At 53.8% G+C, this 22280-nt stretch overlaps 1 protein-coding gene across 7 annotated transcripts in view; it reads left to right on the plus strand.

The window, feature by feature from the left end:
* The window catches only part of LOC123362729 (maestro heat-like repeat-containing protein family member 1), a 22098-nt gene extending 1345 nt beyond the window's left edge, over nucleotides 1–20753 (plus strand). Inside the window, exons 2-20 of one of the 7 annotated variants that reach the window (XM_045003172.1) lie at nucleotides 3651–3733; nucleotides 7718–7829; nucleotides 8746–9585; nucleotides 9702–9828; nucleotides 10221–10315; nucleotides 10553–10691; nucleotides 11374–11514; nucleotides 12515–12559; nucleotides 12802–12958; nucleotides 13176–13295; nucleotides 13655–13810; nucleotides 13994–14176; nucleotides 14533–14685; nucleotides 15529–15666; nucleotides 15940–16009; nucleotides 16695–16754; nucleotides 19009–19240; nucleotides 19386–19753; nucleotides 20692–20753. In XM_045003172.1, coding sequence (XP_044859107.1) covers nucleotides 11495–11514; nucleotides 12515–12559; nucleotides 12802–12958; nucleotides 13176–13295; nucleotides 13655–13810; nucleotides 13994–14176; nucleotides 14533–14685; nucleotides 15529–15666; nucleotides 15940–16009; nucleotides 16695–16714 — 1062 coding nt within the window. In that variant the 5' untranslated portion in view covers nucleotides 3651–3733; nucleotides 7718–7829; nucleotides 8746–9585; ... (2 more) ...; nucleotides 10553–10691; nucleotides 11374–11494 and the 3' untranslated portion in view covers nucleotides 16715–16754; nucleotides 19009–19240; nucleotides 19386–19753; nucleotides 20692–20753. Of the gene's footprint in view, nucleotides 1–3650; nucleotides 3734–7717; nucleotides 7830–8745; nucleotides 9586–9701; nucleotides 9829–10220; nucleotides 10316–10552; nucleotides 10692–11373; nucleotides 11515–12514; nucleotides 12560–12801; nucleotides 12959–13175; nucleotides 13296–13654; nucleotides 13811–13993; nucleotides 14177–14532; nucleotides 14686–15528; nucleotides 15667–15939; nucleotides 16010–16694; nucleotides 16755–19008; nucleotides 19241–19385; nucleotides 19754–20686 lie in introns of all 7 variants that reach the window. The other 6 variants (XM_045003169.1, XM_045003174.1, XM_045003173.1 and 3 more) reach the window with 6 other exon arrangements.
* The last annotated feature ends 1527 nt before the right edge of the window (nucleotides 20754–22280 follow it).

The raw sequence follows: 22280 nt of genomic DNA on the forward strand, positions 1-22280 counted from the left end.
AATGGAGATGACTGAAAATGTAGGGGTTTCCTTAACCAGCCTCCGTCCCTAGACCTACTCCTCCATTATTGGCTCTGACACCCAACATTCCCGATAAATACCAGGATTTTGTGGACATCTTCGAAAGAAAGGAGGACACATTGCCTCTGCACCGAGACTATGACTGCCCTATTGACCTACAGCCTTGGGCGAAAGTTGCCTTTGGCCGTATTTACGCAATGTCCAAACCAGAACTAGTGGCTCTCCCTGCGTACAGCCATGAAAACCAGCCCAAAGGGTTTATTCGCTACTAAGTGTTTCCCACAGGTGCCCTGGCCCTTTTTGGGAAGAAGAAAGGTGGGACTCTACGGCTACGTGTAGATTACCAGCCCCTGAACAAAGTGAGAGTTTGGAACCAGTAGCCCCTAATCTTAATCCCAGAATTGTTGGATCACATGAAACCTGCACGGGTATTCATCAAACTAGACCTTCAAGGATTTACAATCTAACATTCATTTGGGTGGGGGACAAATGGAAGACAGATTTCAAAACACATTATGGACACTTTCACTGTCTGGTAATGCCATTTGGACTGACTAAGGGTCCTGTGACCTTGCAACACTTCGTCAGTGATGTATTTGGGGACATTCTGGATCACTACATTCTCATCTATTTAGATGACATACTTTTCTCTTTGGAGAACCCAGAGCAGTACACGCCCCACATCAGAACCTGAAGAGGTTGTGGCAGAATGGTCTCTATACAAAATTGGAAAAGTACACCTTTAGCCAACTCTCCATGGAGATTTTGGGGTACATCCTCTTCCCAGAAGGAGTTAAGAATGATCCAAATAAGGTGGAAGCCATTCACTACTAGGAGGAACTTGAAGTACTCAAGAAGAGCAGCACTTTCTAGGTTTCCTCAGTTTTACTGCTGCTTCGGCCCAGGGTTCTCAGAGCGAAGAAGCCCCATGGTAGCTCTCCTCCACAAGACTGTCAAATTTGTTTGGTTGCCCAAGGGCCAATAAGCCCTCAACAGCTCAAAATTACCTTCACTGCTGCACCTATTCTGGCGCACACCAATCCAACTGAAGCATTCATTATGGAAGTTGACACATCTAATATGACAATTAGGGCCATGCTCGCTCAGGCATGGCTCCCAGCACCTGCTGTGCCCCTGTGCATAACACTCCTGGAGGCTCACCCCACAGACCAAATCTAGGAGATCCTTGACAATGAGCGGGTTCTGATAAAATCCTCATTTGAAGACTTATGTCAGTAGCTGAAGGGGACTCGATACCCAGCACAAGTTTGGACTGATCACAAAAGCCTCCAGTATTGTGAAAAGCCAAAGCATTGAATCAGGGACAATTCATCTAGACCTTATTCTTCTCCTGCTTCAATTTCAACATTACTTAACTACGGACCGGGAACTAAGAATGGCCAGGCCGACGCCCCGGTCCCTAATGCATAATATAAACAATAAGGGAGAAAGCTAGTGAGGAACAGCCCTTCCTCCTCAAGCCCTACAATGTGATTAATACTACCAGACCTCAAGCTCTAACCATGCTAATTTAATCAGTCTCCTGGGATGACCCGTGGCAGGGGAATGGGGGACCCCTCTGGACAATCAGGAGCAGAGAATGAGAAACAACATTCCATGTGGGACACGATAAGATTTACTGAGGGCCGCCTGTATGTTCTGCCAGGATGTCCCCAGTTGAAGGTAGTACATCCGAACAAGGACAACTCACCTCTGCCTAACCTCCTGCTTTGCTTGGTGGTGCCAGATGTGGGTTGAAATTCAGACATATGTTGACTCACGTGAATTCTGTACTTGCACCAAGGCACCACACACCAAATACCTTGGCACCTCATGTCTTTGCCCCAGCCATGGGCAGCCAGTGCAAATGGATTTCATTGCAGAACTCCCTGAATCAAATGGCCACATGGTGAACCTGACTATCATAGATCAACTGATGAAGACGGCACTCTTCACCCCCCTGTGACCGTGTACTTTCAGCGGAGAGGCCAGATCAGTTCCAAATTTGCAAACCACAAAGCCACCAACACTTTTTTTTTTGTTAACTATAGATTTCCCCCTGATTTCATCCTACACTACCAGTGGCCTCTCCGAACTTCCTGGCTAGTGAGCTGGTTCAATGAATTGACCACATTCAAGAAGAACTAAGGGGGCACCTAGAGGACACTAGGAAAGACGTCAATAGCATGCAGACTGCCAATGACAGGAGGGGCCAGTCTTTTCAGTAGGGAAACTATTTGTTGAGGGGAGGTACCGAGCCCTTGGCACTGACCGAATTCCTACGCTCCGTGTGTGGCAGCAGTTCCTGCCCCATCCCCCTTCCTTGACCTGCTGATCCCATCCTCCGCCCCTGGCTGTAGTGGAACAAAATCTGGGTCCTTCCCTCACTCTGGCACAATCCATGCCCAGAGTGTCCAAGCCCCATGCAGATAATGGGTCTGTCCTCCCCTCACCTCCTGGGCAGGAGAGGACGCTACTAACCCCATTTTACAGATAGGGAATGAAGGCAATAAATTGACCTCTTCGAGGCCACACGTACAAACGTGGGGTAGATCTGGGAACTGGACTGGAGGCTACTCTAGTGCCTTCTCCACAGAGGTAGCTTCACTTCCTGCCCTTCATCCTCCCCTCCCTTCTTGGCCCTTCTTCAATGGGGTCTCTGAATGGGAAATGAGCAGGGGCTTCCTCCCCTCTCTGTCTTCCAGGCTCTGGGATCTGTCTCTACCTCCTACATCAATGTAGTCTGCAGCTGGCCCAGCTTGGGGAGTGTCAAGGTTCCTTCCCTACTCTGAACTTTAGGGTACAGATGTGGGGGACCTGCATGAGAAGCTCTAAGCTCAATTAACAGTTTAGATCTGGTCTGGCTGCCACCACCCCCAAGCACTACTTTCCTTCCCTGGGTAGCCTTGAGAGACTTCACCAATTTCCTGGTGAACACAGATCCAAACCCCTTGGATCTTAAAACAAGGAGAAATCAATCAGGTATTAAAAAAAGGCTTTTAATTAAAGAAAAGAAAGATAAAAGAAAACCCTCTGGGAGAGATTAGCATACCAGCTACTCTCACAGACAACAGATTCAACACACAGAGGATGTTCCCCTGGGCAAAAACTTAATTACACCAATGAAAATACCCAATTTGATTCTTCCTCTAATTGCACAAGACAGGTTACAAAGAAATAAACATAAACCTATTTATTCCTTTCTAAAACTTACTGTTCTGATAAGAGGCTGGTTCCTTGATCTTTTTCAGTCTGTCTGAAACTAAACTAAAATAAATAAAAATAAATAATTGGAGATATACCAATCTTCTAGAACTGGAAAGGACCTTGAAAGGTCATTGAATCCAGCCCCCTGCCTTCACTAGCAGGACCAATTTTTGCCCCATATCCCTAAGTGGCTGGCCCCCTCAAGGATTGAACTCACAACCCTGGGTTTAGCAGGCCAATGCTCAAACCATTGCGCTATCCTCCCTGAAAAACTGACTAAATAAAGGAAACTTCCCTCCTTCCTTTTGAAACATCTTGTTCCCCCACTGGTTCCTCTGGTCAGGTGTCAGCTAGGCTAGGTGAACTTCTTAACCCTTTACAGGTAAAAGAGGCATTAACCTTTAACTATCTGTTTATGACAGGGAGTAATGACCTCATCCTGTCAAACCGGGAAGAGCTGGCTCTCAGTGATGCTTAGATGGAAAACCACACACTCCTCACGGAGGTAGGAACCACTCTCTCATCTGGGCGATTGTGGTGTTTGGGACAAAGATCAGGTTCCTGGTACATAGCCTGGCTGAGGGCATCCCTTATCCCTGGATCCCAGCCCTGGGACTGAGACGTTGTTCTCATTGTGCTGTGTCAATTTTGTGCTAACCTCATTTTAGCTGCTTTATTTAGCCAAGATTAGCAGTATCTTCTGAAAATCCTTATCACGTGGGGCTGAGGTGGAGCAGGTAATCCTGCTGCTAATCATGTTTTTGACCCCATATGAGAGTAGGGCTGGATGCCCTTTTCCTGTTCTACAGGGGGGAGTGGATGCGTGGTGCCTGGTGGGTGAACAGGCTCTCAGCCACTAACTGTCTTCAGTATTTACATCAACGATCCGGAAGTCAATATCCCATCACAGCTGGTAACATCTGCAGGTGGCACAAGGATTGCTGTTGTGGTAAATAATGATGAAGACAAGGCAGCCCATTCAAACAAAACACATTTGAATACAGCAAATACCCAGTCCTAATTTAGGAGGGAGGGAAATTAACCGTTGGAACAAATTACCAAGGGAAGAGGTGGATTCTCTGTTTCCTGATGGCCTCACATCACACCTGGATATCTTTCTGGAAGGTGTGTTTTAGTGAAACACAAGCTATTGGGCTTAATATGGGGGTAAGGGTGTGAAATTTCATGGTTTGTGAAATAGAGACCTAATTAGGCGATCTAATGGCCTCACGATCTATGAATCTATGAAAAACTCAGTGTGGGGTGAGGAACAGACTCTGGGTAACCTGCTTGCTCCCCCCAGAATCAATAATGAGCATGTGGGGTGATCTGGAGAGCAGCTCAAACATTCCACCAGGCTGACCTGGGGCGGATATCAGCCCTGGAAGGCAGAGGTGGGTGTGGCAGTGACTTCACAAGGGCCTTTGGCAGGAACTTAGCCTATTGGGCAAAGGTGGCAAGGAGGCTGTGACCTCACACAGCACCCTTAACCTCAGCCAGGCAGAACAGGGATGCAGGGTAGGGGGAACCTTGGAGACCCCTGTAGCCTTGCTGCAGTAAGCCTGCTTCTTGCGGTCTCTCCTAGAGGACTAAGAGAAGATTTGTGGTCACGCACCTGAGTACTAAGGAGGAGCTTCTTTGGGAGTGTTCGCCTTTCTATGTTGATTTTGTAGAAAGCAGACATTCCCTGTGTAAATGATTCTCAGTGAGGGTTGGAACCTGTTCAGTTTGATCCATATGTTCCCAGCCGAGCTCTAGGCTCATAAAACAGAATGTAAGTTGGCAGAAAAATGTCCCACCTGGCACTCCGCCCCTTAGTAATTGGCTACCTACTAGGTCTCAAAACGTAATTGTAAATAAGGAATAATTGTCGAGTGGGTGTCTTTCTAGTAGGGTTCTGCAGGGATCGGTTCTTGGATGTACACTAACATTTTGATCAGTGACTTGGAAGCAAATATGCAATCATCACTGTAAAATCTGCCAATGACAGAAAGCTTGGGGGAGTGGTAAATAATGAAGAGGACATGTCACTCATACAGAGCCATCTGGATTGCTTAGTTACCTGAGCACAAGAAAATAACATACTAAAATGTATGTCCAAATGTAAAGTTTCCCTTTAGGAAACAAAATATAAGCTATGTGTACAAGAGGGGGATTCTATCCTGGGAAATAGTGACCCTGAAAAAGACTTGGGGTCATGATAGGTAATCAGCTGACTATGAGCTCCCACTGAGACACTTTGGCCAAAAGGGCAAATGCGATCTTTGGACCCATACCTAGCAGAATTAAAGGTAAAAGCAGAGAGGTTCTATATCTCTGTACCTGGCACTGGTATGACCACTACTGGAATATTGTGTCCAGTTCTGGTGTCCACAATTTGAGACAGATGCTGATAAATTTGAGAGGTTTGAGAGAAGAGCCACAAGAATGATTAAAGGATTAGAAAACATGCCTTATAAAGAGAGGTTCAAGGAGCTCAATCTATTTAGCTTAACAAAAAGGTTAACAGATGAGCATAAGGGAACAAATATTTACTAATGGGCTCATCACTTGAGCAGACAAAGACATAACAAGAGCCAATGACTGTGAATTGAAGCTAGACATATTCAGACTGGAATAAGGCGAACATTTTGAACAATCAGGGTTTGGAGCAATTAACCCAGGGTTGTAATGGATCCTCCACAACTAGCATTTCTAAAATCAAGATTGGCTGTTTTTCTAAAAGATGTGCTCTAATTCAAACAGGAATTATTTTGAGGGGAGTTCTATGGCCCACATTATACAGACTAGATGGTCAGAGTGGATCTTCTGGCCTTGAAATCTATGACTCACTGAGGCATTTGGAATTTGTCCATTTTCGCTTCTCTTTTCCACCCTTCCTCTTGTCTTTTCTTTTCTCTTCTGTTGTTCCATTTCTCTCTGCTGCTCTTCTTCCTGAGGAGGGTGGGGCTGTTCTCCAGCTGTCATTTTAGGAAGCCCTCACAAAGAGGTAGGGCTGGAATACTGCGCTGACAGAGATCTCCACCAGAATGATCTCCTGTCGTGACTAGTGCTGTCTTTTGGCCATTTGTTGAGAATGCTCAGCCTCCAGTCCCTGAGTGTCTCCACACTGATTGGATGAGCTGGGGGTTATTACTGAGTTAAAAGGGATGAGACTCAAGTCATTGTTGGCTGAGTGCAGTGAGGCCTAACGCTCAATTCAATGACATTTCTTTGTCTGTTTGTAATGCAATAATTTTTGAAGACTATGTCCAATTGATTCCAAAATTGCAGGGAATTTCTAGGCATCAGTGGAAAGAACCTTGTTGATTTTAGTGACAAATGGAACCCAGCACCATCATCAGCAGGAAAGCTTGATTTCCACACTGTGCCCATTTACTTGGTGCTGCAAGTAGAGGCACATTATGACATCAGAATTAACTCAGCCAGTCAATGCTAATTTTTGCAGGTGATTTGCCTAATGCAACCCCATTGGTTAAAAGGAGTCAGCAAATGATCCTGCAGGTTTCAATAGGCGAGATGACCAGGGCTGGCCATAGGGTTAGCATTTAAGGTCAGGGTTATTGGACTGAGGCCTGGTCTACACTGGGTGGGTGGGGGGGGGGTCGAACTAAGGTACGCAACTTCAGCTACACGAATAATGTAGCTGAAGTCGAACTACCTTAGTTCGAACTACTTACCCGTCCTCACGGCGCGGGATCGACGTCCGCAGCTCCCCCGTCGACTCCGCCACCGCCGTTCGCATCATTTGCCATTTTCCAACATAATAAAAATGTAAACATTAGATACAAGAAATGTAAATTAAACCATATAACTGCTTAATTAAATGTACATAGATATACTGTACCATCATGGTTAGCCAAAGAAAAATTACCAAATTTAGTGTAAATACTATATAGATGCAAGTCAACATTTTTTAATGATTCTCAACTAATGAGAATCAACCTATCATTAGGAAAATAACTAAAAAGTAAAAATGCAAAACATGATTAAAATCAATGGTGTAAATCAATCCACCTGGCTAGGGATGGAAAAGCCTCCTGGCTCATTTCCCACCCCAGGAAGGGCTGATCCTTGATCCAAGGTCTAGGGCTGGGCTCCTCACTCTGCACTGAACTGAAAGCCCAGATCTAAACTCTAGGAATTTGGATCTGACCATTGATGGCCCAGTGCTGCACAGCACTCACAGAGCGGCTTTTCCTGGGTAAATCTCACAGTGCTTTACAATAGTGAGTATTAGAGCCTCATTTTACTGCTGGGGACTGAAACACAGAGAGGGGAAATGGCTTGCCCAAGGTTCCATAAGTCAATAGGAAAACCACCAATGAAAGCCAAGAGTCCTGAGTCCCTCCCCTATAGGCCTTGGCTTGTCAGGCTTCAGGAATGTGTGTGAGGTGCTAGGAGACCTTGAGACAGGAGGAGTCCTGCCCGCGGTATGTCAGTGATCTGGACCCCGGCTGCTTGCCTGAGTTGATCCATCCTTTATCAGGGCATTGTGCAGCTCCCTTTCCAGCCCCACTTGGTGCGGGAGAGCGAGGAAGAGGGCCAGAGCCTGACCAACGTTGAGCATCTGCCACCCAGCACTGCGACATCTAGAGCTAGTGAGTGGCATGGAGCATTTAATAATAATAATTTGAGATATACCTATCTCATAAAACTAGAAGAGACCCTGAAAGGTCATTGAGTCCAGCCCCCTGCCTTCACTAGCAGGACCAAGTACTGATTTTGCCCCCGATCCCTAAGTGCCCCCTCAACCATTAAACTCACAACCCTGGGTTTAGCAGGTTAATGCTCAAACCACTGAACTATCCCTCCCCCCTCAAAGGCTTCCCTGGTCTGCTTGGGGAGGGGCAGAAATGGGAATGGGGATGGGGGGGAATCTCGTCCAAGTGAGACTAGGTTTATTAACACAGCCCCATGTTGCCCTTCACTCTGGGCTTGGGCAGCGTGTTACTTGCAGGGTGTTCTCCAGAGCCACCTCCAGTATTGTGGAAATAGCCCAGCAATAGGACTCCCAGCCCTTCCCTTGTAGGAGACTGTTCCCCAGGCTGAGTGTCTCTGGGGGACCCAGACCGTGCCAGCTGCTGAACACCCACAACCCCAATCAGTGGCAACTGAGGGGGACTCATGTCTCATATGATTGGGACTTTGTGAAGTTTAGCTGGGGACGAGTTCCCAGAGGAAGCTCAGATGCCTTCACAGGTTCTGTTCTTTCTCTAGCCTGGGAGGGCCTGTGATCTGGGGGGCAGGAGGGAGCTGCTTGTCCAAACAGCCTGAACACCCCACTGCTCTGACAGGATGAGACTCCCCCAGTGTCACAGAGTGGGGAGGGGGAACTTTGGGAGCAGCTTGTGCTGTGAGCTGCTGCCAGTGTGTGTAGATTGCAGTCCCTGTGCCCTGTGATGGGGCATGCAGTGAGGGGGTGCTGCCCCAGCAGAAGGGAGGTGGGGGAAGAGCAGGCAGGCCCATTAGTGAGAGGCTGCCTTTTCCTCAGACTCATGGCTGGTCTCCACTCAGTTCCAGGATGGAGAGGCTCAGGCAGATTCTGGGGAAGAAGCTGTGGAGGTGGCTCCAGAGCCAGTGGGAAGCAGCTGCTGGCTTCCCCAGGAGGAGAGCCGCCCCTCTGTCCCCGCTGGTGAGGAAGCAGCTTGTGGCCAGGCCAAGCAGTGCAAGTACCTGGCGTTCTGGAGGAGGAAGACACCTTCTGGGCCAACATGGAGGAGGCCCAGGGTGCAGCTGTGCAGGACGGACACAGGGCAGAGCGGGAGCCAGGCAAGGTGGCTCGGGGGCTTCCTCTCCAGGAAGCAGAGGAGCCAGGAGAGCAGTTCCAGGGCCCGGGAGGAGCCAGCTCTCTGCCTGGCCCCCAGCCTGTCCAGGGCAGGAGATTGGCCACTGCTGCTCTAGCACCAGCAGCTCTGCCTATTCCCAAGGGGCCAGCAAGACAATCCTAGTCCTGCTCCAGGGCATGTCACTTTGGCCTCCTAAATTTGGGCTGGTGCCCCTGTGCCCCTGAAGGAAACAGCCCTGAGACCCCACAGGATCAATGGGGAGAATCCTCAAAGCGCTGAGCCCAAGACCCTCAGACCTGTCCCAACACCCCCCAGACAGGAGAGGAGCGCTGAGTTCCAGTGTCTGAAAGCGGAGGAGAAGAGGTTAAATGCTCCATGTCCTCTCCCTGCTGGAGCAGGAAGCAGGTTCTGGGGGTCGCCCCAGCATTTCTGCAGCTCACACGGCTTTCTCCCTGCTCCCCAGCACTTGCAGCTGTGGATCTGCTCTCCCTGGGCCCAGGAGAGGAGCCGAGCTGTGAGAGCCAGCACCCGGCTCTTCATGTTCTATCGACTCAAAGCCATCACCGAGGTGAGCAGCACAGACCCTGCTGCCCCCCACAGCACTCACGGGGGTAAGGGGGAGGTACAGACAGAGCTGGGCTCACCCCAACCCATGCCCTGATTTTCTGTTTGGTGGCCCATTAGGACCGGAAACCCATGGCAAAGCAGGGCTACATGGCCGGGCTGCTGACAAGCCAGGCCTTGGATGTTCAAGAGGCCACCAGATACTGGGCATCTCAGGCTCTCTACTGGCTCTTCATGCCTTGCAAAGGTAAGATGATGCGGAAGCAGTCGCCACTTCTCAGCCCTCACAGCCCCGGCCGTTACCTAGCGAGCAGGGCTACAGAGAGAACGTGGCACCTTCATCACAGCCCTGACCAGAGGGACACAGAGCAGAAGTGGGTTGTTACCTACCAGGCTGACCTGGCATCTGCCCTTCACCAGGTGCCTGGGCCCATCTGGGACCTCCCCTGATCCCACCCCAGCCTCAACACACCTTCTACAGCAAGGTGATAGGTGGGCAGTTGGCCCAGAAGCCTGCTGAGAGCTCACCCTAGCTGGGCGTTCCCAGCTGCGGCCGGAGTCTGGCTCTTTGGCTCGATGGGGAGGGGGAAGAATCTGGCCCTGAGAGCTCTGCCTGAGCACTGCTGGTTTCTTGTGCAGTCACCGTGCACACCAAGACAGGGGCGGTGGCGACCATGCTGAGCAAGACGCAGAAGGATGTCAGCTGCAGAGAGAGCCCTGCCCGTGTTGCTATGGTGAGTAAAAGAGACTGTGGCTGGAGAGAGAGACACACCCATGGGAAAGGGGGGTTATTGTCTCCTTCCCTCGATGGGGAGCCTGCAGATGGAAATTCCTGTGTATGGGCTCCAATGCCCACTCACGTAGCCCTGGGCACAGGCTGCCAGTGCCTCTGTCCCCGTTCCCTGAAGAGCAAACCCACCTCCCCGGGCCTGGACTCACTGCTCACACTCAGCCTCTGCCTTTCCCTGCAGTTCATCGCAAAGAAACCTGCCGTCGCGTGACCTCACGCCCTTCAGCTTCACCCTGCTGCTGGGCCTGCTGGAGAAGGGGGAGTGTGCTGACCAGCTGGCGGGCGTCACGGAGGCGGTGCTGAGAGAGAAAGAATCAGAGGTACAGGGCCAAGTAATGGCTGGGTATTGGACATCTTGGGCAGCTCCCTCTTGCCCCGTTGCTAGAATTCCTGGGGCACAAGGGAGGATGTGGAGGGGAGACGTCCCTTCTCACCATCATTGATCAATGGGACCCATCCATCCCCTGTTTGCAGGGCAGCCGCTGGGCACAGCCCTGTAATGGTTTGCAGGCTTTGATGCCAGGGGTCTGGCTTGCCCGGCTCACTCCCTGGGAAATGTGCCCTGTCTCTAGACTCATCCCGCAGCTGGGGGTACAGAGCCCACAGTGGGGTCCCCCGTGTCCACTGACTCTTTGCCCAGTGGACACGGATTGACGTTGAGGATGGAAATGCATCCTGGATGCTTAGATCCCACTCTGGTGCTGAAGCAGCCCAGGCGTGCTGTCGCAAGGGGAGGTACAGCTGGGATATCCGGGGGCGGGGGGGTGTGTGTCACTGGGCAGCAGGATTGGGACCCTTAGTGCTACAGAGCTGGATCAGGGGTGGGGGTTTCAAGGTACAAACCCCCCTCGGCTCAGTCACTCGCTAGGAGAGTTTATCCATGGCCTCCGCCGGGCCATGTGAATGCTGACTTGTTTCTGAGCCTGCCCAGCTCCTCCTGGCCCTTGTCTGCCAGACACCCACAGCGGGGGTAGGGTCTCAGCCCCTGCTTTGCCTCCACAGGTGCAGGATCTGCACACAGCTCTTTCCTCCACACTGAGCCCACCCCGGTCGGGGGGACGGCTGAGTGACGGGACGAGAGACCAGACAGCACACCAAGGCCACGGTCAGCATCCTCCTGCAGATGCCCTGGCCTTACAACCGGTGAGCGCTGTACCCGGGAAAAGGATAGAACACCCCCCTCCAGCCTCCGAGCCCCCCCTTAATGGGGATCACTTCACAGCACCATGGCTACACGCAGCACAGACTTTCCCCTTGCACACAGGCCCCCAGGGAACAGCCCTGCCCCGGCATGTGTCACCATTCGCCTCCCTGTCCCTTGGAGGGCTCCGTGTGCTCTGGGACCCCCGGCTCAGGGCTCCCCCAGCTGAGCTATTCCTAACACACCTATCACCCTCCCCCACTTAGTTCTGTGCTAACCCCTCCCAGTGCAGCTGTGCAATTGCTTGGCTGGCTGGAGGCCAGAACAGTCTTCCAGGGACCCCCCATCACAACACAGGGCAGGAGAGACCCCATATGTGCAGGGTCACCCCCTCTGTCAGCATGGCCCCCCGTTCCCGGCAGGGCATCCCTCCAGGCTGAGGCAGGAGAGGGGCCAGCCTAACTGCATCGCCCTCACAGACGCCCCTACACTGAGCATGTCCCCGCAGGGGCACCCTCTCCCCCCAGCTGGGAAATGCCCTCTCCCCCCTGGAATCCCAGCCTGGTATCTTCCTCATCCCCACACACTTTTAGATGCCTCATCCCACCCCCAGAGGCTGGTCTTCTCCAATTCACCAGCCTGCCAGGTTCCCTCGGGCCAGCAGTGCCTCCCCTGCATCCTGCCCAGAGCCAACAAGCACAGCGCCCATTTTACAGCCTTCTCCAACCCCCCACCCCAGAGCCATGGCGTGGCCAGAACTGGAGCCTTGTTCCTCCTGAACCCTCCACCCATTGCTCCACGGGGAAGGAGCTCCTGCTCTCCTTGCTCACAGCTCCCATTCTGTGCCCCCCCAGCTCAGGAGATCCAGCCCAGTACCTAGCCCTAGCCCCTCACCCCCCAAGGGTGGGCACCTCCTCACACACACCAGCCCCCACCCCTACGCCTGGAGTCACTGCTTTCCCCTATGGGGGCTCTAATCCCAGCCCCTCTGGTTCCCATCAGGAGAAGGCAGCAACGGAAGGAGGGGGCCCCCACCAGCTGGGAGAAGTGAGTCTGGCCACCTCTGCCCGTCCCTTGCTGTGACACAGCGACCCCTGGCAGTACCCAGGCAGGAGGGAATGAACCTCTTAGGACTGGCCAGTGCCTGAAAGGCCTTGAGGTCAGCCACGAGCAGGCTCAACCTGCTGCTTCTGGCTCGTCACCCCTCGCAGGGCATCATCCCTGGTGTGCACCAACTGGGCCCCTCCTCTGTGTTAATTCCTTCCCTGCCGTCCCTCTGTCCGTCACAGCCAGGCCAAGGCCATCTGGAGATTCCTAGGTGCAGACCCCACACTGACCAGGGAGGTACTGCACATCCTGCTGTGTGACAGCCCGGAGAAGGGCCAGGCTAACGCTAGACAGAGCCAGGACAGGAGCTGCCCCCAGCCAGCCCGGCTGCTCCCGGCGGTAAGTTCCCAGCACTGACATTCAGCCCTCTTTCCCAGCTGCATTCTGCCCACGGTCACGGCCTTCTGACTGTATCTTGTTCCCTTCCAGACCACACACGGCCTCGCTCTGGAGCCCAGTGGGGCAGAGATGGGAGGGGGTGGCCGGGACCAGGCCGGATTCCGGCATGTGCAGGGTTGTCATGCACACGTCAACACGAGCTCTTGTTCTCTCCCAGGGCCATGGTGATCCACCCAAAGCCACGGGATCCCTGAAGAGCATCCCGTGGCTCCTCCTTCCCAGCCTCCAGGCCAGCCAGGAGGGCGAACGCATGGCCTGCACTGTCCTGTTGGCAGAGGTGAGCCTGGAGGACCGGGGGGAGGGTTAACAAGGCCCAGAAGCTGATGGAACAGGAGGCCAATAGCTGCTCAGCCAATGAGAGATGGTCCTGGTGGTGTATTGCTTGTAAATTAATCCCTCTGCGTGGGGCTCTGTGGTGGGGTTTGGGAGCACCCCACTGGAACCAGAGGGAGCGCTCTGCCCTGCTCGTGTCACTTCTGTTAAGCTCAGCTGAAGCCAGCCTCTAGTGAACAGCAGTCGGTACGGATCTATGTCACCCCCTGGCCCCTAATCATAGTTCCTTCCCCTTGCTCCAGCCAGGCTAGGACCCACTGGCCTCGCCCAGCCCTCTCTGACAGCTCCTTTCTGTCCCTTTAGTTCCTCGGCAGCCCCCTGCTGATGGGGAATGAGCCCAAGGCCATGTGGAAGCAGGTTGTGAAGTCCATGCTGCAGCGGACAGAGGACAGCAACATCCACATTCGAGGCAGAGCGCTGCACGGCCTCAGGAACGCAGTAACCGAGTTCCCGGACAAGGTGGGTCTGGAATGTCAGGATACTAGGCAGGGAGGGCTGGGTAGGAAGGTCCTGGTTCCCCTTCTCCGGCGCCCATGGCTCCTGTGGAGCAGACTGGGCTGTAGGCTGACTTGCCCGTACTGTGGTTCCACTCAGGCTGACAGAGCGTTGCTTACCGAGCGGCGTCCAACCCCTTCTCTGCAGGTCAGGAAGAAACGAGACCAGATCCTGGGGAGCTTTGTCCGCGCCGTGTGTGAAAGCTGCGACCCCCATGCCGTTCTGGATGCCATGGAAGGGCTCTGCTGGATGCTGTGGGACCCCAAGGCGTCTCTGAAGGCGCACGTCGCCATCCCGCTGGCCCTGCAGGCGAGAACATTCTTTGAGGATGTAAGTACCAAGCAGGGCAGGCCCCATGGCGCTATAGGGCCCCCCACAGGGGAAGATGTTCAGGACCTGCCCTCCCGCGGAGGGGGCTCAGTGTCCGATGCAGGCATGTTCCTGGACTTGTGGGGCAGCTCAGCTCCTCTGCCCGGGGTGGCAGGGATAGAATCATTCTTGGGCTGTGGGCCCACAATTGTTCGGCAGCCCTGGGGCCCAGCAGGAAGGAGGGGAGTTTGCAGAGAATTGCCCTGTCATTTGAACTAGCTGACACCTCTCTGGGCTCTGCATCTGCCATGCTGATTCCCAAAGCATGTGAGGACCTGAGCCTGTCCCTCTAACCACCCTGCCCCCCCTGTTTGCAGGAGAACAGCGGCCTGAGGCGGGCCTCCATGGAGCTCTTTGGCCACCTCAGCAAATTTGTTTGCAAGAAGTCGTCCCTCTTTAGGGCTGAAGTGGAGGAGAGCATGGGGACGCTGCTCATCCACCTACAGGACGGGGACCCCCAGGTGGCTCAGGTGAGTGCAGCTGAGGGCTCATAGGGTCAGGGGTGGCTGGGGGCATTATAACAACATGCCAAGTGTGGTGCAAACTGCACCCTTCAAGCCCCAGATCTCCTCTGTGCTGACCTGTGGCACCCAGGAGAGGGATCCCCCCCACTAGTCTAGCTCTTCCCCACCACACACAGAGCTCTGCCAGCCCTCAGGGTGTAGCTGTGGGGTAGATTTGTGGGGTTCCCTTCTCCTCCTCCATTCCCCATAGGCACCTCCAGCCTCCCTGCCCAGCCAGACTCTCCACAGCTTTGGCTCCATTTTACAGCCTGCCCTGTTTAGTGGCCAGGCCCAGGTCTATCTGTGGCCCCTAGCAAGTGACCTTACCCAAGCAGGGCCTCAGGGAAGGCAGGTCGCTGGGGCTGGCTGGCTCTCCATTGCTGCTGCCCTGCCCTCACTTGTGTACTAGCTCCTGTCTGGGAACGACCAGCCTCCTGCAGCAATCCCCTCCCTCTCCCCCCATCCCGCGCCGAGTAGCAGCCCCCAATAGTGCCTGGGAGTGAGAGGAGGCCAAGTACGTTGGTCACAGGGCGTTGCTGTTAACGGCCCATTAGGGACCCACAGGGAATGGCCCCTTCCCTGCTCCAGGAGTGTCCCTCCCCGGCCCCAGCACTCAGGCCTGGCTCCTCTCAACCCAGCCAAGCTGGAGATGGGGGCTGTGAGGGCCTGGGGAACAACCGTCAGGCCAGAGGAGGGTCTGCAAGGAGGTGGCTCCTTGCTGCTCCGGCACAGTGGAGTCTCCCCAAGCCGCGCAGAGCCTGCGAGTTGGCGCTCAGGGAGGCTCAGCAGCTCCCTTCTCGCCCTCTCCAGCAGGCGTGCAGGGTGGCATTGCTGCGCTGTGCACCCTTCCTCAGCTTCCAGCTCCTGCGCGCGCTCGTGCAGAGCCAGCTGGTCGAGGGGGCGGCTCCCGTCATCCCCGCCTTCCTGAGTGAAGCCTGCAGCACCCTGGTGAGTGAGCTCTGGGGCGTGGGCCCTGCAGGACAGAGGGGTGGGAGGACCTAGGCACAGAGGGGTTTCCCTGCTCCAGGGAGCCCCGTCACTGACTCAGCCCCATCCCCCGGCCTTGAGGATGGCTCCCCTACAAGTCAGCTCTGTCCCATGGGAGGAGTCAAGGGGGAGAGGGCTCTGACAGCCAGGGGTTCCTCACCTCCATAGCAGGCAGCTCCCCTCACCCTGGGGAGGATGTGTTGCTTGGGACTAACTGGGTTCCTGGCTTCCCAGCTCCAGGACTGCCCGAAGAGGCTGAGCAAGAAGGCTGCCCTGAGAGCAGCCGCTGCCCAGCAGCTGATAGGTAAGAAAAGGGCTGGAGCTCTACTTCCTATTATCCCTCCCTGCCCCATGAGTCCAGGGCCCAGTGCCACATGCACACTCCCAGCCCGGGGCGGGGGGTGGGAGGCCTCCTCTGCCCACACACAAACCCAACCAACTTCCCACCTCCTTGGGACAAAGGGGGAACCAAGGCTCCTCGCAGTCAGAGGCTGGAGGGCTCTGCGGCCAGAGGGTCTCCTCTGTCCTGGCCCTGGACAAGCCCAGCACCTGCAGTAGAAGCAGGCCCGAGGGAGAGATCCTGCCTCCCAAAGGTCTCACCTTGGTTCCCCCCCCCAACCCCTGAGGCACTGGCCCCAGCCAGGTTCCCCTGCAGCCTGTACAGGGAGGGCAGAGATTCACAGGAAGCCCCAGCCCTGCCCACCCCAGCTACCACCAGCCATGCAGGCAAAGAGCCAGGGTAGCATTTCTGCCACACTGTGCTTCACGCCAGCGCCCAGTGTGTGCACAACACCTCTCCTAGCCTTCGTGGGGCACGAGGCCAAAGGCAAAATGATCCCAGTAATCTTGGGGACTGACTCTCCACCCAGCTCCTTCCCCTCCTCTGCCCGCATGGATTGGGGGCAGGGAGCACCTTGAAGGACAGAAATACAAGCGGTGGCTGGTGCCCTGCATGATGTTAAATAACCAGGCCCGCCTGCCTCCCCTAGGATACATGATGGACAATTGAAGCCAGAGAAGAGCAGGAGGCTTGGGACGCCCGCCCTGCTGTAAGTCACGACTGAGGGGTATTGCTGTGCTGGGAGGAGGGGCGGGGGGAAATCAGGGAGGGGTTCTAGGGGCAGGGGGCAGCAGCCACATCGCACGGTGGCTGGGAGCCAGAACCCAGTTGGAGTGACCTGCAGAGTGTAGGAGCAGGGAGAAAGCCCTCGGGGCTAGTTATGGTGTATCGTCTCCCCAGCCATACTTTGAAACTCCCTGCCCTGTGGGGTGTTCCCATCCTGGCCCAGGCAGGTTGGTCAGCAGGGTCTGGGAGTCAGAAGTGAGCCGTTCCTGGCAGGCAGGGGGCAGTGGCAAGCAGAGAGGGGGTGGACTCCACAAGAGGAAGTAAAACAACTTCTGATGGGAGACCCGGCTGCTGGAGGAGACTTTTCCCCCTACTCCATCACCAGCTGCGGTGCCGCCGGCAGGGACTCTGAGCAGCTCCAGCCAAGGGCGAGGCTGGGGGTTGCTCTGAGCCTCATTTGGTGCTAACTATGCAGAACCCAGCCTGGCATATGCCAGGAAGTCGTGTTGCAGACCCAGCACTAACCATCTCTCCCAAGGATTGCTGCCAGCCCCCTGCAGGTGGCAGCTCCAAGAGCCCCTGCAGGCACGGAGCAGCTGACCACCCCAACCCCCACCCCCCTGCCCCAGCTATGCTTATTGGCAGGGGTGAGCTGGAGCCGGTTCGCACCGGTTCGCACGAACCCGTTGTTAAATTTAGAAGCGGTTTTAGAACCGCTTGTTAACTAGCTTCTCTGCGAGGGAAGCTTTGATGGGCTCTGCCTGGGAAGCCTGTAATTCCTCCTCCCGGCCGCCGGGGGGCGCTGCGCTGTGCTGCGAGAGCCATGTGAGCTGCCTCCTGGCCCTGTTGCTGCTCCTGCTCTTTGGACCTCTGGCCCTGGGGCTCCTGCTGCTGCTGCCCCGTGAGTCCCCGGCTGCCTCCTGCTGCTCCCAGCCCCCCCCCCCGTGTGAGTGTCTGCGCCCCTCCCCCGCCTTCCCAGCCCCCAGCCACCCCCCTGCCCCTGCCACCCCCTGCCCCACCCCCTGCCCCCTGCCACCCCCAGCCAGCCCCTGCCCCCAGCCACCCTCTGCCTGCTAGAACAGGGCCTCATCCACCCTGATTGATCTAACCTCGTTATCTCTAGCTTGCTTCTTGCTTGCATATATATACCTGCCCCAGGAAATTTCCACCACTTGCATCCGAAGAAGTGGGTATTCACCCACAAAAGCTCATGCTGCAAAACGTCTGTTAGTCTATAAGGTGCCACAGGATTCTTTGCTGCTTCTACAGAACCAGACTAACACGGCTACCCCTCTGATACTTGATATTTTTGTGTGTGCATCTTCTGTCTTTATCACAGAAGCTGTTGGAGAGAGATCTGTCCTAGACTGGTTCTCTTCTAGTAATAGAGGTACCATCAGGGCTTGAGATAGCAGCCGAGGCAGTCGCGGACCAAGCTGATAATTTACAAAGTAACCCCCCCTCACTTCTTCGAGCTGGATTTCATCCTGCTCTTAATAGTGCAAGGGTGCTACCATCAATCAAACTCTAACCCGCCCCTTGACTCCTTACACTCCGCCCCTTGACCTCTTAAACACTGCCCACCTGTCACCAGAAGTCCCGCCCCATAGGGGTATTACTTATGGGGTCAAGGCGGCCACATGACTGGAAGCAAGGTGTGTCATGTGACCCCTCTAAGGACTCCTCCCACTGCACCTACCAATCAGGATGGGTTTTGCCCCCGTAGGACCGCCCCGAGAAGAGATTTGACTAATCAGGGGGAGTTCCAGGGTGGGGTAACCTGTCTGGAAGTGGGTCATGTGACCCCTCTAACAATGCCTTCCACCTCCCTCTACCAATCAGCAACTGGGGACCACTCCGAGAGGAGATTTGACCAACTGGGGGAAAGATCAGGGGCGGGTGACCCATCCGGAAGTGGTTCACGTGACCCCCTCTAAGAACTCCTCCCATCTCCCTCTACCAATCGCGATGGGTTTTGGCCACATAGGTCCACCCCGAGAGCAGATTTGACCAAAAGAGGGCATGTTCTGGGATGGGATGCATTGCCCAAAAGAGGGTAGTGTTACCCCTCTAAGAACTCCTCCCAATCCCTCTGCCAATCAGAGTGCAGCAGCAACACCCCATAAGTCCCAGCGTTGGGCAGAAGAGGCCATCTTTTACCAAGAATGCATGTTTTAGAAATCGCGGAAACATGGACTCCTTCACTACTCCCATGAGAACTTTGGACTTTGTTTTAGCCCCAAGGGTCTTCAACCATTCGCGGAGAAAGTTCTACATGAGGGACAGTTTTGAGGAGGAGGAGGGAATGACCAAGGGGAGCCCTTTGGCCCAGTCATAAATGGATACCCCAGAACCCAAACCTGAAACCCAACTGCTTGTGAGACACCCCGATGAGCATGGTGGCCTCTTGTCGTCCACCCCCTGGAGGAGGAAGGCAAACGCAGCTCAGGGGAGTCACCAGCAGACAAGGTGAACAGAAAAGATGTTGCACAGAATGATTAAGAAGTGATGGATGATGATAGGGTGTAATGGGTTAGGATCCGGGGGTTGTGTAAATCTAAAAAACAAGCAGTGGGAACTTACACTTGTTTCTTGTCTGAAAATCTCTCAACAGCTCGACGATGCCTTTATAGAGCCCCCGGAGGCCCTGGACAGCGTTGCATCAAGCATCGAAGATGAACCAGGCCCACCTTGTTGTTGCTCAACGCCAGTACAAATTGTTGAAGAGGATGATGGCTATGAGGAGTTTAGGAGGAGGCTTGGCATGGAACTAACTGACCAATGCCCCGTCGTGAGCGTAAAAAAGTCATGCGGACTATTGTAGGCGTTGCTGTTTCTGCTGTCCTTAAACACTGCCTTAGGGAAAAGCTTTTTGAAGATTGTGAGAGCTGTGTCATAGATGCACCAGCCCAACGGCACCATGACTGTGTGAATTGGACTTCAGTGGATATAAACTGCAAGCTCCAGGGCCTGTGTGCTGAGGTGTGTTTGGAAAGCTTATTAAACACTGTTATTGCCATAGATTATGCTATGCAGTGTCTGTGCCTGACCCAAGAACATTTAGCGCAAGGGGTGACCTTATTAAATGCTGTGCAATTCAGTGGAGACCCTGACCATGTTCTAAAGAACATGACCAAACCAGAAGATGCCTGCTTACAGCGTTATATTGACCATCTAGTCTGCACAAAAATGATAGAACCTTGCTTAAGAAAAAGACTATTTGTAAGAAATCGAAAAGGATTAAGTTAGAGCAGTGGTTCGCAAACTTGTTCCGCCGCTTGTGCAGGGAAAGCCCCTGGCGGGCCAGGCCAGTTTGTTTACCTGCCGCGTCCGCAGGGTCGGCCGATCGCGGCTCCCAGTGGCTGCGGTTCGCTGCTCCAGGCCAATGGGAGCTGCTGAAAACGGCGGCCAGTATGTCCCTCGGCCCACACCACTTCCAGCAGCTCCCATTGGCCTGGGTATAAGAATTTGGGGGTAATACTAACTAACATTTTTGCTTGTTCTTTAACCTGAAGGCCCAAACAGACATGAGGGGTGGGGCAGACCATGTGCTTTTTAAATGCATGTGGGTTTATTGAAAAGTATTTGGTTGCAAACTGTGGGTGCTTTAAACCAGTGGTATGTGTGTTTCAAACTAACAAGGGTTTCTGTGCAAAATGTGTTTTAAAATGGATTTTAAAAGCAGTTTGGTTTTTATTCATCAAAATGAGATGTATTTTTAAAAAATGTTTGTGGGGTTTTTTTTTAAAGTGGTAGAAATGAACTCAAAACCTGTGTTTGTTGTACTGCCTGAAATGGATTATTTTGTTTTAAAGCTATGACTTTTTAAATAGAAAAACACCTTAATGAATATTTTATTTTTTAAGTTTACATGACGGTTTCATATGTTTTATAATAATGGTGTTTGCTCCACAGTACAGTCAAAATGTGAGAGATCCTTAGACCAGAGGGTAAAGAAGCTCAAAAGAAAAAGGAAAGAGACAGCTGAAAAGGAAAATTCACCAGCATCAGTGACTGATGGATGGATGAAGCCCAGTAAAATATATTTTACTTATTGGTTTGGTTGTTTTATGAGGTTTTGTATTTTAAGTAAATACATAGGTGTGGGTGAGAAAGATGGTAAAGTTCAGACTTGTAAAACACCCCCCCCCCCAGTGATACCAGTCAGCTCTGTGTTCTTGGGGAACCAGGGTGCAGTATCCAGCCTGAGTCATGAAAGACACCACACCCCCACCAGCCTCTGCTTAAACCAAAACCCATCAGAGGAAAAAACTTGCAGAGAGCAGTGAAGGGCGGATGGGAGACGCACCAAGACCCCTCCTGACAAGGGAGGAAGGAGGGCACAAGAGATATAACAGGCAGGCAGGAGAAAAGGTGAGAGGGAATACAGAAAGCAGCAGGAGCAGAGAGAGAGAAGAGACAGCGCCTCTTGTGTACCTCTCTACCACCCCCAAGAGCCTGGACTGATTAACACCAGCTTCTCAGGGAGCTTCCTGTTTCCTGCTGCTTCCCTGAACCCACTTGAGGAGAACAGGCAGTCAGCTGAAGTAGTAGGAGCCAGTTAGGCCCTTAAGATGCTGATATCTTCCCTCACTCAGGCCCTGCTACCAGCCTGCTTATTTGTCCTCTTTAATTGAGTGTTGAAATCGGGGAACGGTCCTAGGGGTCACTGGGCCCTGGACTCATGGGGCAGGGAGGGATAATAGGAAGTAGAGCTCCAGCCCTTTTCTTACCTATCAGCTGCTGGGCAGCGGCTGCTCTCAGGGCAGCCTTCTTGCTCAGCCTCCCCGGGCAGTCCTGGAGCTGGGAAGCCAGGAACCCAGTTAGTCCCAAGCCACACATCCTCCCCAGGCTGAGGGGAGCTGCCTTCTCTGGAGGTGAGGAACCCATGGCTGTCTGAGCTCTCTCCCCCTTAACTCCTGGCCACAAGCTGCTTCCCCGCCAGCGGGGACAGAGGGGCGGCTCTCCTCCTAGGGAAGCCAGCAGCTGCTTCCCACTGGCTCTGGAGCCACCTCCGCAGCCTTCTCCCCCAGCATCTGCCTGAGCCTCTCCATCCTGGAACTGAGTGGAGACCAGCCATGAGTCTGAGGAAAAGGCAGCCTCTCACTAATGGGCTTGCCTGCTCTTTCCCCACCTCCCTTCTGCTGGAGCAGCACCCCCTCACTGCATGCCCCACCACGGGGCACAGGGACTGCAATCTACACACACTGGCAGCAGCTCACAGCACAGGCTGCTCCCAAAGCTCCCCCTCCCCATTGAGGCACTGTGACACCGGGGGAGTCTCATCCTTTCAGAGCAGTGGGGTTTTCAGTCTGTTTGGACAAGCAGCTCCCTCCCCCCCCCCCAGATCACAAGCCCTCCCAGGCTAGAGAAAGAACAGAACCTAGGAAGGCATCTGAGCTTGCCCTGGGAACTCGTCCCCAGTTAAACTTCACAAGGTCCCAATTTATGAGGCATGAGTCCCCCTCAGTCCCCACTGATTGGGGTTGTGGGTGTTCAGCAGCTGGCA

Source organism: Mauremys mutica, chromosome 2 (assembly GCF_020497125.1).
Source record: "Mauremys mutica isolate MM-2020 ecotype Southern chromosome 2, ASM2049712v1, whole genome shotgun sequence".
NCBI classification, from domain to species: domain Eukaryota; kingdom Metazoa; phylum Chordata; order Testudines; family Geoemydidae; genus Mauremys; species Mauremys mutica.